Here is an 11,765-nt window from a genome sequence, read left to right as displayed (position 1 = left end):
CACGTAGAGCTGTGTTGTATAGATGTGCGTCTTTCAAAAAGGCGATCAAAGGAAGACACTAAAGAATCAAACAGAGAAAGTCAAAATTCTACATTTTTATACATTTTTTAAATTGATAAAAACATATTTCCAGAAGAGAGCCACAAACTGGATGAACAACGTTCTTTTCTAAATCTCTTCTAACCATAGAACTGACATTATAATGACTAAAAAATGATAACAAAACTTTTCTAAAAGTTTTTTTTGGGGTAAGAAATTAAAACATTTACCACAGTAGATCTGCAGTGGATTTTTCAGAACAAATAGTTTTAGTTTTCAGAGAAATGAAGCTCTTCCTGTCAGATTGAGTTCTTCTGAGAGAAAAGCCTGTTGGATGAATAAAAAAGAAGCAGAAATCCACACTCTAACAGCGTTTCTATACCTTCAATGGACTGATAAGGAGATTTAAGGAGACACCTCCCCGATATTTAACAGTCAAAGTGAACTTTAACTATTAGCTCAAATTTGCATTACAGATAAAACTACAAAGAACTTTCTATCTTTCCTTAATGGACGGATTGCTGAAGCTGAAATTTGACTATGAATACTTTGAAGGCCAAAGAAATTCAGTTTTTAGTAACAAAGGGTTCAAAAATGTTTAGTTTTTATATATAGACAAAACTCTGAAACATTTCAAGTTGGATATTTTTATTTGAAAGTAGGTTTTTCTAAAACAGAAACGTGATTCTTGCAGCTTTTTCCTCGTTCCTCCGCTTTAACGAGCCTTTATCTGACCAGGAAAAGCCTCCTTCAGTCCAGTCTCATTCTGAGGGGGGTCCTGGTCCAGACAGCGGGGCCGAACCTTTCAGCACATCCTTTTAGGGGTCACCTGAGCTTTCACTGATCCCTGTATTTGACCGGGCTGGGGACCGGCACAGGGAGACCCAGACTTGAGCCCCCTCCCCGTGGCTACATAGTGAGGCAGGGAAGATTCTTCACGCTGGATGAATCATTGTGAACAATTCAAAGATTAAAACATTTACAGAGTCCAGATCACATTCCCAGGCCTTTGAGCAAACGTTTAAACAGATTTTCCTTTTGTAAAAGGTGTGTGTGACCCAAAGGCCACCCTTCCAGCCTCTGTGAGAACACTCTAGGACTGCAGTGGGCTGCTGTGGACCTCTCCTCAGGAGCTGGAGCTCACAGGGAGCAAAACCTGTCCACGTCGTCTTTGACGGATCATGTCTTTACTCTACATGTTTGCATGAAATCCAGATTATTCAGACGGTGACCTTAATATGATCGGATAATACGCAAACTTGGAGATTTCAATATTTGACGGTTGTGATGTAGTTTAGGGTAAATGTCTGGTTGGTGGTGTCATGAGGAACTGTTCTGGTTCTGGTTACCTGGTGAGTCAGAGCAGGCAGGTGTTCTTATGATGTCATCGTCGCAGCTCTTTAGGAAACGTTCATAATTCTCACCATTTTCAGACCAAACACAGCGCGGCCACATCTTTTCCTATCACTCATTTCTGCAAATTTACCCACAAACCTTATCAAGCCGTCCCTCCCCGTCTCCATCTGTCGTGGATTTGTCCCTCTATAAAGTCCTCCCTTCAGCTGGACCGCATCTTCAGACGCTGCTCTCCTCCCTAATCGTCTGTTCTCACGGTCAGCCGCTGACATCACACCTGAGCCCCCCACCAGGTAAGAGGAGTCCTGCTGTAGATTTATCTCTGCACAACAGTTTATTTAAAAGCTACCAAACACAGATTTGGGATTTATTTCTGTTTAATTTTCAGAAGAGCAAAAGTCTGTGAGGAATCTGTTTTTTGGTCATTTAAACCTTTTTTTTTGTAAGTCATTGATGAACTGTATTTTGAAAAGGCATCATGGAGGCAAACATATTTGCAAGAAGACATCCAGTGATTGTGATGCTGTCAGATTGATACAAGAAACAATAAACACTTGGTTTTCTTTAATCAGCAAACTGTACTACAAATTTAAATATGTATAAAAACTCCTTTTCATTCCTGGACAGACTTTTCTTTCTCCACAGTTTTGGTTTAGGAAAACTACTTATAACTACTACATGTCACCATGTTTAAAGTCAAAGTTGTTTAGTTTTTTATTTGATTCTATCATAAATGGTTCTGCTTTGGTCAAATGTCGACTTTTCCATCATTTCAGGTCTAACCTCAGACATCTTTAAAGGAAGCCTGAAGGAGAAACTGAACTTTGAGGTAAGATTGTCTGACTTTGTGAATCCTCAGTCATTCTGCAGGTTTGTAGATCTGACTGCAGCGTTTTTCTCGTGTCGTCATGACGATGTTTGTCTCTGCAGGGAACCATGAAGATCCAGGTCATCTCTGTGCTGCTGCTTCTCTCTGCTGAACACATCTTCGGACACAACTTTTTTGAGAAACACGTCGTAAAAGAATGGAACGGGAATTGTGACGAGAAAATGAAAGCCATCAATGAACCTTTACATAAATGTAAAGATAAAAATACGTTTATTGTTGATCCAAGTCACTCGTTACATGAAATCTGTGATGGCAAGAAAGACCAAGAGCCTGCTACATCGAAAGACCCGTTTGTCACACACCTTTGTGAACTAAAAGACAATAACTTCCCAGTATGCACCTACACAGAGACAGGAGGAAAATCAATCAAAATTGATGTTGTGTGTGGTCAAAAAATTGAACCTGTGCATTATGGGAAGCCTTATAGCAAGAAGACTTCCGGTAAAAAGAAAAATTAAGTTTCTCATTCTGAAGGGGAAACCTTTCTTATTTTACGATTTTCAGCTTTGACTGCAGATAGACTGAGAGAAAACTTTCTGAAAGTGTAACTGCATCTATAATTTAGTGCACGTGTTCTGGTAGAAGCTTTCCCGCCAACAGCATTGAATCTTCTATGATGCAGTTCTTCTGAGAATTCCTGCTAAAAGATAAAAAATGTTTCACAGTTTCAAGTACAGAATTGAATTTGAATGTTTAAACTGGACTAAATTTATTTTTTTTTTTAAACAGCCAATGATAAATGATTTTCTCTGCTTTGCACCTGCTGCTTCCTTTCTTGTTTTTTTCAAAATAAAATGCTCTTTGAGTCTCTTTCAGTGTTTTGGCTCCTTTTTGTTCTAAAAGCACTTTAATGAGTTTCTTAGTGGAATATAGCGTGATCTTTGTGGGAAAAGACAGATCTGTTCCTTCATCATCTTCACAGCTGTTCTCACATCTAAATCAGGTTCTCACCTGGATTCTGTCTCTGGTCAGAATCCGTTTTTTAAGGTCAGGTGTGTGAACTCACTTGGAAGTTCAATCTGGTTTCAGTTTCATCTAATTAACAACAAAACATTGAGGTTTCAGGCGTTTGTGATGAGCTGAGCGTGGTTGTGACGTCTGGTCTTCACCTACAGATGTCAGAAGGGGAGGAGTTTAGTTGATGTTGGGTTTTCTGGGTCTACGTTAGTGATGGGAGCTGTTCTTCAGGTCCTCCATCACCTGTGGTTCTGATTCTGACTCGTTTGGTCGCAGTCGGGGACAGAGGAACGGATTTGATAGAACTCTTGATGACTCTAATGTTCTTTGGCAGCGGCAGGAACCCAAAGGTCTCCTCTGTAGAGGAGCGAGGTTGTGCCGCTTTTCTAAAGTCCACCAACATCTCAGCTGTTTCAGTGGTTTCAGCTCCTCCAATCACAACGCAGAAGGGAAGGGAGCTGCTCCGCCTCCCGTTGGTCCCAGGAGATCCGGCGTGTTGCAGAAGGCGGTGCTGTGTGACGACTGACAGGTGACCAACGGGGGTCCAGCAGTGATGTCCTTCAGGTGATACCAGACTAACACAGATGGGGGATTTATGGGAACTGGAACCAACTTCCTGTGTCTGTAAAAGCATCATTTTCCTAAATATTTGCTTCACCAAGAACACATTTGAATGCCTCAAGAACAGCAGGGGTTTGTGGGGTTTGTGGGGGGGGGGGGCTGCAGAATTCTGTCCTGGTCGTCTCTGCCTAAAACTAATGAGAATATTCAAGCTAACATTATAAAACCCAGCTGTTTTTTTAATATTTCAAATCTGTGTCACGTCATTTAAGCAGATTTTTTTGGTTCTGACATTTAAACAGTAAAGTAAAAACTAAAAGTCTTAAGAACTTCAAGAAGATGAACTTTATTTTCCTTCACATTTCTGAAACCTGTAGAACTTCTGATCTTTGAGTCTTTCGACCCCAGAATGCACAGGAGAGGAACACCTGAGGCTCCAGGTGAAGACCCCAGAGGAGCTGCAGGTCTGGAGGGTCCGGAGTCGTCTCCACCCGTCAGCCTCTGTCTCCACCTCTGAGACAGGACAGGAGACACGCGGGGAGCCAGGACCTTCTGACCGCAGACCGCAGGAGGTCGGGGTCCGGGACGGCCGAGCCGCTGGAGGCCCTCCACACGCGTGGAGTACAGGCCGTGGGCGGAGCCGGGTCCCGCCGGGCGACAGCTGGAGGAGCCGCGCCAGGAAGCAGAGCAAGCGGACAGCGAAGGTCGACAGCGTGCAGAGATGACGGGCTGTCGCAGGTGAGGCTGAACGCAGAGGAGACGCCGTCAGGAGTCCGAGTCCAGAGGAGGGATGGAAAACTCCGGGCCTGGAGGGCTGCAGGAAGCCCTACGCATGACTGGTGACCTGGTTCAGGTGTTTCCTCCAGGCCCGGAGCCGCCCATCCCTGATCCAGAACATCAACCGGTAAGGAAAGCAAAGTTACCTGCTGAATAAGGTGTGAAGGGAGGAGGAGGAGGAGCACGCCGTCCGGTCCAGCCTCTGCGGGCTCTCCATGGTCACATAGTCATCCTGAGGCGGAGCAGAGGGTTTGATTCCGGCCTGGGGGGTCATGACCATGTACCCCAGCAGCTCCTCCCCCTCTGAGGAGCTCCAGCTCTGCAGCTTACAGGCTGCCGCTGCGGCCCCCGACGCCGGGCCCTGCTGGGTTCTGGAGGGACTGAGGGGAGAGCTGGTGGTGTCCGGCTTGCCGTCATCGCTCATGTTGGACCTCAGGGGACTCGGGGCGGGACTCTTTTGCGGGTCTGAGGTTCTGGACTGTGCCGGCCTCACGTTCCCCGGCCTGTCTCTGTTTTTGGGCCGGCAGCGCTTTGAGGCCCAAAGGCCCGGATGCTGGCTGTGGCTGGAGGCCGGTGACCCGCTGAGGCCCGGAAGGGCTCGCAGGGCTCGAACCGTCTCCCGTATGGACTCGTGGATCTGCTGGGCCAGGGCTGTTCCCACACACCAGACATCAGAACCTCGGAGGACTTCAACTCACCGCCACTTCAGTACCTTGCTGCTTCGCCTCCATCCAGATTTCCCCGGGACCGTTGGGCGCCGACCGGCCCAGCTCCAGGTAGAACAGGCCGTCCAGGTGTCCGAACCTGCGGACGCTCAGCAGAGGGATGGTGACGGACGGCAGCTCCGAACCGGCTCCCAGCCGGACCAACACCAGGGAGGTGGCGGTGAGGCAGAGCCGGTTCTCCCCGCTGAGGGGCTTGGAGCTGCCCAGACCGCGAGGTTTCACTGAGACGGGCCAAACCTGTGGCGGGGAGGAGGTCAAAGGTCATTCTGACAGGAGATGCTGTTCCATAGCTGACGCGGTATCTGACGTTTAGTTTGTTCAGAAGACGCCCCCACCTCCTTAAAGAAAGATCCAGGGGGGAGGGTGCAGTACCCATCGTCGTCTTCCTCGGCGCCGTGCTCTTCATCTCTCTGCTCCTCCTCCATCAGGGTCTTGATGGCTGCATACCAGTCCTGGTTCTGCTGCTGGTCCTCCGCCAGCAGCACCACGGTGTGGTCTTTGGCGTACAGCTCCACCACGTGGCCTTTGCGGGAGTTACCGATCCGGCTGACGCCCAGGCAGCAGCGCAGGTAGACGACCCTGGGAAAGAGATCCGCAGAAACGTCACGGCCTTTGGCGTCGGCGTGGACGGAGGAGCTGCCGGAGGTCTCCTTCACAAACCCTTGCTTGTTGGATCCGAACAGCACCGACCTCCCAGCGGACTTCTCCACGGCCGTGAACCTTTCTCGGCTCTTGTACCACTCCAGCCGGCTCGGCCCGGTGTGGCTCCCCGCTCTCAGCACAAAGTACCTCCTGCGGTTCCTGTCCAGCTTCCCCAGGTAGCCCTGCTTCACCACGTCGCTCTGGGGTCCAGAGGACATGAACGCCCCGGCCAGAGGGACGGGGGCCCGCAGGCTCCAGAAGAGCTCCTCGTAGAAACCAGTGGAGGGCTGCCGGACCGGAACGGCTTTATCCGGCTCCGAGAGACTCCATGGAGGCTGGGGAGGGGAGGAGCAGGGAGGGAGGAGCAGGGAGTCCTCATCGTGTCCCTCAGCCATGACGGAGACGACACACCGAGGCTCAGCCCAGCAGAACCAAGACGCTGAAAGCAGAAGAACAATTCATGAGAAGTTTGATGCCTTTAAAACTAAAGAAAAAGGTATTTGAACACGGTCGGTCACAAGCAAACTCTTTGCTTTCATGAGGAAATGATAAGAACAATGAAGCGGTGTTGTGTGGTGCTACCCACCCTCGCCGCTCCCGTGTGGCCCTCTGGTCAGAGCCAAATGTTAAAAACTCACTCAAAAATGGAGGCTTTTCTGTTGGTTTCATCTCCATAGCAACCATTTTATATTCTGGTCTCCTGGGGGCGACGAACACGTCTGTGTCATTTTTAGAAGAATCGGCAAAAGTAAACTTTGGGATTTCCTTGACAACGGAGGTTTTTGTTAACCCCGCCCACATTCCTGATATGTTCACAGCATGTGAGGAGGAGGAGGGGATTTTTTATGGTAAAGTTAAAGATTGTGGGTCTAGGTCAAAGGTCAATACAGCTTAAGTTTTCTTTTCTCATATTTTGGGAAAATGTTCAAATCGCCTTATTATCGCCTTATCATTGCTATAAAATGGCTGCCAAGCCACAGGTCGTGTGCCCATCCCATAATAACATCAACACTTCTGTTGGACATCCCCGACACGTGGTTTGGTTCAGTCAGTGGATTTTTCTGCATCTTTTAATTTGAAAAACCTGACGCAAACCTCCTGAACTTCCTCCAGTAATCTGAGCCTAATCCGGTATTTCAGACGACCTTTAACAGTTTTTTTGAACGCAGATCACCTGAACGCAGCACCATCAGCAGGTTCTCCTTTTAAAGGAGCGTTCATGCGTCTCCGTTAGTTTCAGTTTCTGCTCATGGAGGAAATGTCAGATCAGCTGCAGATTAGGATTACCTTACAGTGGTGGAGGAGCGCATCACGCCGCTTTGCGGGCGTCCGTCTCGCATGCAGGACAAACACACCACGCATCTGGTTGCAGGTTTGATTGCATCAGGTGCTAAATCAGTGAGGCGTTCAGGAGCACCTCGTAAAAACCCACGCTGGGGTGGAGGGTGAACCTGAAACAGGACCAACAAAGCAGAAAACAAACATTTGATTGATAGGATGAAGATGATGCATTAGATAGTCTGAGGAGGATGAACCTTAATCTGAGGTTCTGTCTGGATTAAGGGCCTGAAAGCGGGTCGGTGAGACCAGCGGTCCTGAAGGAAGCTGTGTCACAACCCAGAGTGTTGAAACTCTTTCAACATAAACGGCTTCTTCTCTGTGACAGCAGGACTCAAACCCGCGGACTCAGGATGACGCTGCTCCTCAGAGCCCTGGCTCCGCTTCTGCTCTGGGCCGACCCCCCCCTCATGCTGCGGTGGGTCGGGACGGGTCTGCTGGCGCTGCTGGTGGGTTGGGCGGCGAGGCTGCTGCTGCGCCACGCCTGGTTCACCCGCAGAATGTCCCGCTTCAGCAGGCCGAGGACGCGCTCCTGGCTGCTGGGTCACCTGGGCCAGGTAAGACGCGGCGGGGGCGGCGCCCGCGCGGAGCGGACGGAGCGCTCAGCCCAAACTGTGGTGTGCAGATGCAGAGCAGCGAGGAAGGCCTCCAGCGCGTGGACCAGCTGGTGCAGACCTACCGACACTGCTGCTGCTGGTTCCTCGGCCCGTTCTACCACCTGGTCAGAGTCTTCCACCCCGACTACGTCAAACCGCTGCTGATGGCGTCAGGTGAGTCGCGGCGGGAACGTCCGTTCACCAAACCCCGACTTGACTCTACTCTCATGTCCAACAGCCAAGATGACGGTGAAGGACGACCTGATCTATGGTCACCTGCGTCCGTGGTTAGGTGAGTTCCACGCTCTGTGCTCCAGATCCGTATTTAAAATAAAACGACCTTCATCGCCTCAAACTCATCCAAGGACAAAGTCTGTTGCTAAGCAACGGGGAGGAGTGGTCCCGCAAGAGACGACTGCTGACTCCAGCCTTTCACTTCGACGTCCTGAAAGAGTCCGTCTCCACCTTCAACTCCTCCACCCACACCATGCACGTAAGACCGCCGCCATGACGGCTGCACAGTGCACAGCAAAGCACACTGACTGACAGCAAAATATACAGGAAGTACACAAAACTACAGAAAAATACACTGAACTACAGCAAAGTTCACAGACTGACAACAGGATATGCAGGAAGTACACAAAATGACAGTGGTTAGAGTGTCCGCCCTTTAACTGGAAGGTTGTGGGTTTAAACTCAGGCTGAGTCATATCAAAGACTCTAAAAATGGGACCTAATGCTTCCCTTCTTGACACTCAGCTTTAAGATTGGGGGGTTAAATCCACCTAATAGTACCTGAATGTGGTGCCTCACAGCAGGAAATATTTAACAAGGGTACAAAACTACAGTACACAGAATAACAACTGTAAAGTACACTGAGCAACAGTAAAACTCCCCCTAAAAACTATGGACAAGTAAACAAAACAGTGAAGTACTTAGTGTAAGTACTAGTTTCACATGAAAACAGGAAGTAATGACTTGAAATGAGTCCAATTGTTTCCTGGTTTTCTGCTCTGCAGTGGTTCAAAGCTGCTAACTTCAGTCGGTTTATTTGATCGTCCTCACAGACGGAGAAAAATCACCTTTAAAGGAATCTGATCATATTTCAATGTTAAAGGAAATCCTTTTCTGTCCCTTCTGAAGGAGAAATGGCGCCGCCTGGTGGCTACAGGGGAAACCAGCCTGGAGATGTTCGGTCACGTGACTCTGATGACGCTGGACAGTCTGCTGAAGTGTGCTTTCAGCTTCCAGAGCGACTGCCAGGAGTAAACTCAGTCTTTGTCTTGGGCTCTCGCCGCCGCCGCGCCGTGACGTTCACAGAGGTCTCTGTCTGTCTGCAGGTCCACCTGCGCATACGTGTCCGCCATCGTGGAGCTCAGCGACCTCATCATCGACCGCAGGTTCAGGATCCTCCACCACTGGGACTGGATCTACTGGAGAACCCAGCAGGGGAGGAGGTTCAGGCGGGCTCTGAGTGTTGTTCACGAGTACGGAGCTCTATGTGAACCGTGGATGAATGTTTCCTAACATTGGATCTGCTGCAGCCTCTACCGCTCTCCTGTCCTCACAGGTTCACCAGAGAAGTGGTGCAGAAGCGCCGGGCGCTGATTGGCCAGCAGGGGGAGACGGCCCCAAAGAGCCGGGACTTTGTTGACATCATCCTGACCACCAAGGTAGATGATGGAGGAGGAAGATCAGGGAGTTTCTGGAAGTTCCTCTCATCAGATTCTTCTAAAACAGGATGAAGACGGGCGCAGCCTGTCAGACGAGGAGATCCAGGCCGAGGCCAACACCTTCATGTTTGCAGGTTGGCTTCCACAGCCGTGGCTGTGAGAGTTCTGACTGACAGCCTTTCCATGCTTTTATTTTGGCAGGACACGACACCACAGCCAGCGCCATTTCCTGGACGCTGTACAATTTAGCCCAGCATCCACACTACCAGGAAGAATGCCGACAGGAAGTGATGGACCTGATGCGAGGACGCGCCGGCCGTGACATCGAATGGTCGGACGCGGGCGCCCGTGTACAGTTCGAACCCCGTTCCTTCAGATCCCTGATGCCAAGCGTTTCTGAATCCACAGGGAGGACCTGTCCAACCTCCCCTTCACCTCCATGTGCATCCGCGAGAGCCTCAGGCTCCACCCACCCGTGCAGGCCGTGACCAGGAAGTACACGCAGGACATGCCTCTGCCGGGGAACCTCACCGTTCCACAGGGTCAGGTTCCTACCGAGACACACCACGACTCAGGAACACCCGGAATTTTATGTGTTTTAAAGCCTAAGAAGCCCAGACGGTGACAAAAAATGGATCGTTCCCTACAAATAAAAATGCAGGACCACTGAGTGGCATTTTGTGCTCACAAGTTAGCATTTTTTGCCTTAAATTAGTATTTTGTGCAATCAAAGTGATATTTTCTAGGCATTATAGTCTTTTTTTGTATACATATCAGTCTATTCTGGGTAAAAATTAGTTTTTTGTGCAGTAGAATTAATATTTTGTGGGCCCAAGCCACAAATGACTGATTTGACGGTACCGTTTGTGTTCATGAATATCATGTCCAGAGCTGTTAGAACCCTTAACTCTGGCGGGTTCCTTCACGGCGTTCCAGCCTGGTGGGGTTTTTTTTCTGCAAAAAAGGAACTGCAGTTTCTGTTTGTGCACTTCCCCAGGCGCCATCTGTCTGGTCAGCATTTATGGAACGCACCACAACCCGGCGGTCTGGACAAACCCCCATGTGAGAACTCCAGAGTTCTAGTTTCTGTTCTAGAACCCGTCCTGTCTAACCCTCCCGTCTGTCAAGCAGGAGTTCGATCCTTTTCGTTTTGACCCGGAAAACAAGAAGAGGGTCTCCTCCCACGCCTTCATCCCGTTCTCCTCGGGGCCCAGGTCCAGTGTGATCCCCGTGAAACTTCAAATCCCAGCATGCACTGGGACGGGGACTAACCGGCGTCTTTCTGCAGGAACTGCATCGGGCAGAAGTTTGCCATGGCCGAGCTCCGGGTGGTGGTGGCGCTGACTCTGCTGCGGTTCCGCCTCCACCCGGGGTCCAACCCTGAGCTGGGGGGCAGCCCCGGCCCGGTCCGCCGCCTCCCCCAGCTGGTGCTGCGGGCCGAAGGCGGGCTGTGGCTGCAGCTGGAGCCTCTGGACCCAGCCGGAACCGACCCGTGAAGGGAATGCGGCGATGCAGAAAGCTGAGCTTTGTCCTGAAAAATGTTCATTTATGCATCTAAAAGTCAACAGACTTCAGCTTCAGTGATTTAATGATAAAGATCAATAAACTCTGTAATCAATTACTTTAACTGGATGATAAACACAACTGTGGTGAAATTGTGTTTCAGAAATGTCTTCAGCACTACATGAAAAAACAAACAAAGTCACGTTTGTGTGTCAGAACCTGGTTCAGACGGGGCGACCCACTAATGATCTACACCACAGGATTCAGGGAGGGGGAGGAACATTTAACCCAAATTCAGTTTTATTTATAAAACCCAAATTCACAGCAACAGGCGTCTCAGTGGGATTTGTACCGGGAATTCTAAAGTAAACGTACAATCAAGGATCATGAATGCATAGAATTCAATAGGAGAATACTAAACTACAGTGGGGGTCCCTGCCCTAAGACCCCCCCCCCCCCCCCCCCCCCTTATCAGTAAGGAAAAACTCCACATGAAGGAGGGATCCTCCCCCAGGACAGACAGGTGATGGACCAGACCTCATAGAGATAAATTAACTTATCTGACTCTACAACTACATGTTTAAAGTCCAGCTGATGGACTTCATCCAGATGGAGTTGGGGGGGCGGCTGGGGGCGCCAGACGAGGTCCACGGCCAAGTGTGGGAGCAGAGACCAGACCAAACTTCCAGCCTACTAAAAACTTTACTAA

General features: G+C 49.6%; 2 protein-coding genes and 1 long non-coding RNA gene across 7 annotated transcripts; 2 read left to right on the top strand and 1 right to left on the bottom strand.

Annotated features, from left to right (window-relative positions):
• The first annotated feature begins 1,552 nt into the window (after nt 1–1,552).
• LOC144983759 (uncharacterized) lies at nt 1,553–3,094 on the top strand. The gene is made up of 3 exons (XR_013647559.1): nt 1,553–1,688; nt 2,172–2,224; nt 2,326–3,094. It is a non-coding gene; the product is annotated as an uncharacterized LOC144983759 (long non-coding RNA).
• A 1,033-nt stretch (nt 3,095–4,127) lies between these two features.
• Nucleotides 4,128–7,217, bottom strand: LOC111946350 (uncharacterized). 2 transcript variants are annotated; one of them, XM_078930905.1, is made up of 5 exons: nt 7,121–7,217; nt 5,640–6,385; nt 5,292–5,541; nt 4,726–5,230; nt 4,128–4,546 (listed from the first exon to the last, which is right to left on the bottom strand). In XM_078930905.1, the coding sequence occupies exons 1-5, from the start codon at nt 7,134–7,136 to the stop codon at nt 4,297–4,299; spliced, it is 1,767 nt and encodes a 588-aa protein (XP_078787031.1). In that variant the 5' UTR covers nt 7,137–7,217; the 3' UTR covers nt 4,128–4,296. The 2 variants fall into 2 exon arrangements, with proteins under 2 accessions (XP_078787031.1, XP_023804784.1); XM_023949016.2 differs by lacking the exon at nt 7,121–7,217 and having other exon boundaries at nt 5,640–5,883; nt 5,965–6,344.
• On the top strand, nt 4,408–11,197 carry cyp4f3 (cytochrome P450, family 4, subfamily F, polypeptide 3). 4 transcript variants are annotated; one of them, XM_078930922.1, is made up of 14 exons: nt 4,408–4,540; nt 7,616–7,841; nt 7,910–8,054; nt 8,119–8,172; nt 8,246–8,373; nt 9,024–9,145; nt 9,221–9,367; nt 9,451–9,553; nt 9,621–9,687; nt 9,755–9,884; nt 9,962–10,095; nt 10,551–10,615; nt 10,685–10,767; nt 10,842–11,197. In XM_078930922.1, the coding sequence occupies exons 1-14, from the start codon at nt 4,524–4,526 to the stop codon at nt 11,047–11,049; spliced, it is 1,629 nt and encodes a 542-aa protein (XP_078787048.1). In that variant the 5' UTR covers nt 4,408–4,523; the 3' UTR covers nt 11,050–11,197. The 4 variants fall into 4 exon arrangements, with proteins under 4 accessions (XP_078787048.1, XP_078787046.1, XP_023804790.1 ...); XM_078930920.1 differs by having other exon boundaries at nt 4,410–4,540; nt 7,613–7,841; XM_023949022.2 differs by lacking the exon at nt 4,408–4,540 and adding an exon at nt 6,324–6,442.
• Nucleotides 11,198–11,765: the final 568 nt, after the last annotated feature.

The sequence above is a fragment of the Oryzias latipes genome, chromosome 2, assembly GCF_053564925.1.
Source record: "Oryzias latipes strain Hd-rR chromosome 2, Olatipes_Hd-rR_3.1".
Lineage (NCBI taxonomy): Eukaryota > Metazoa > Chordata > Actinopteri > Beloniformes > Adrianichthyidae > Oryzias > Oryzias latipes.
This window is presented reverse-complemented; position numbering and strand designations above follow the sequence as displayed.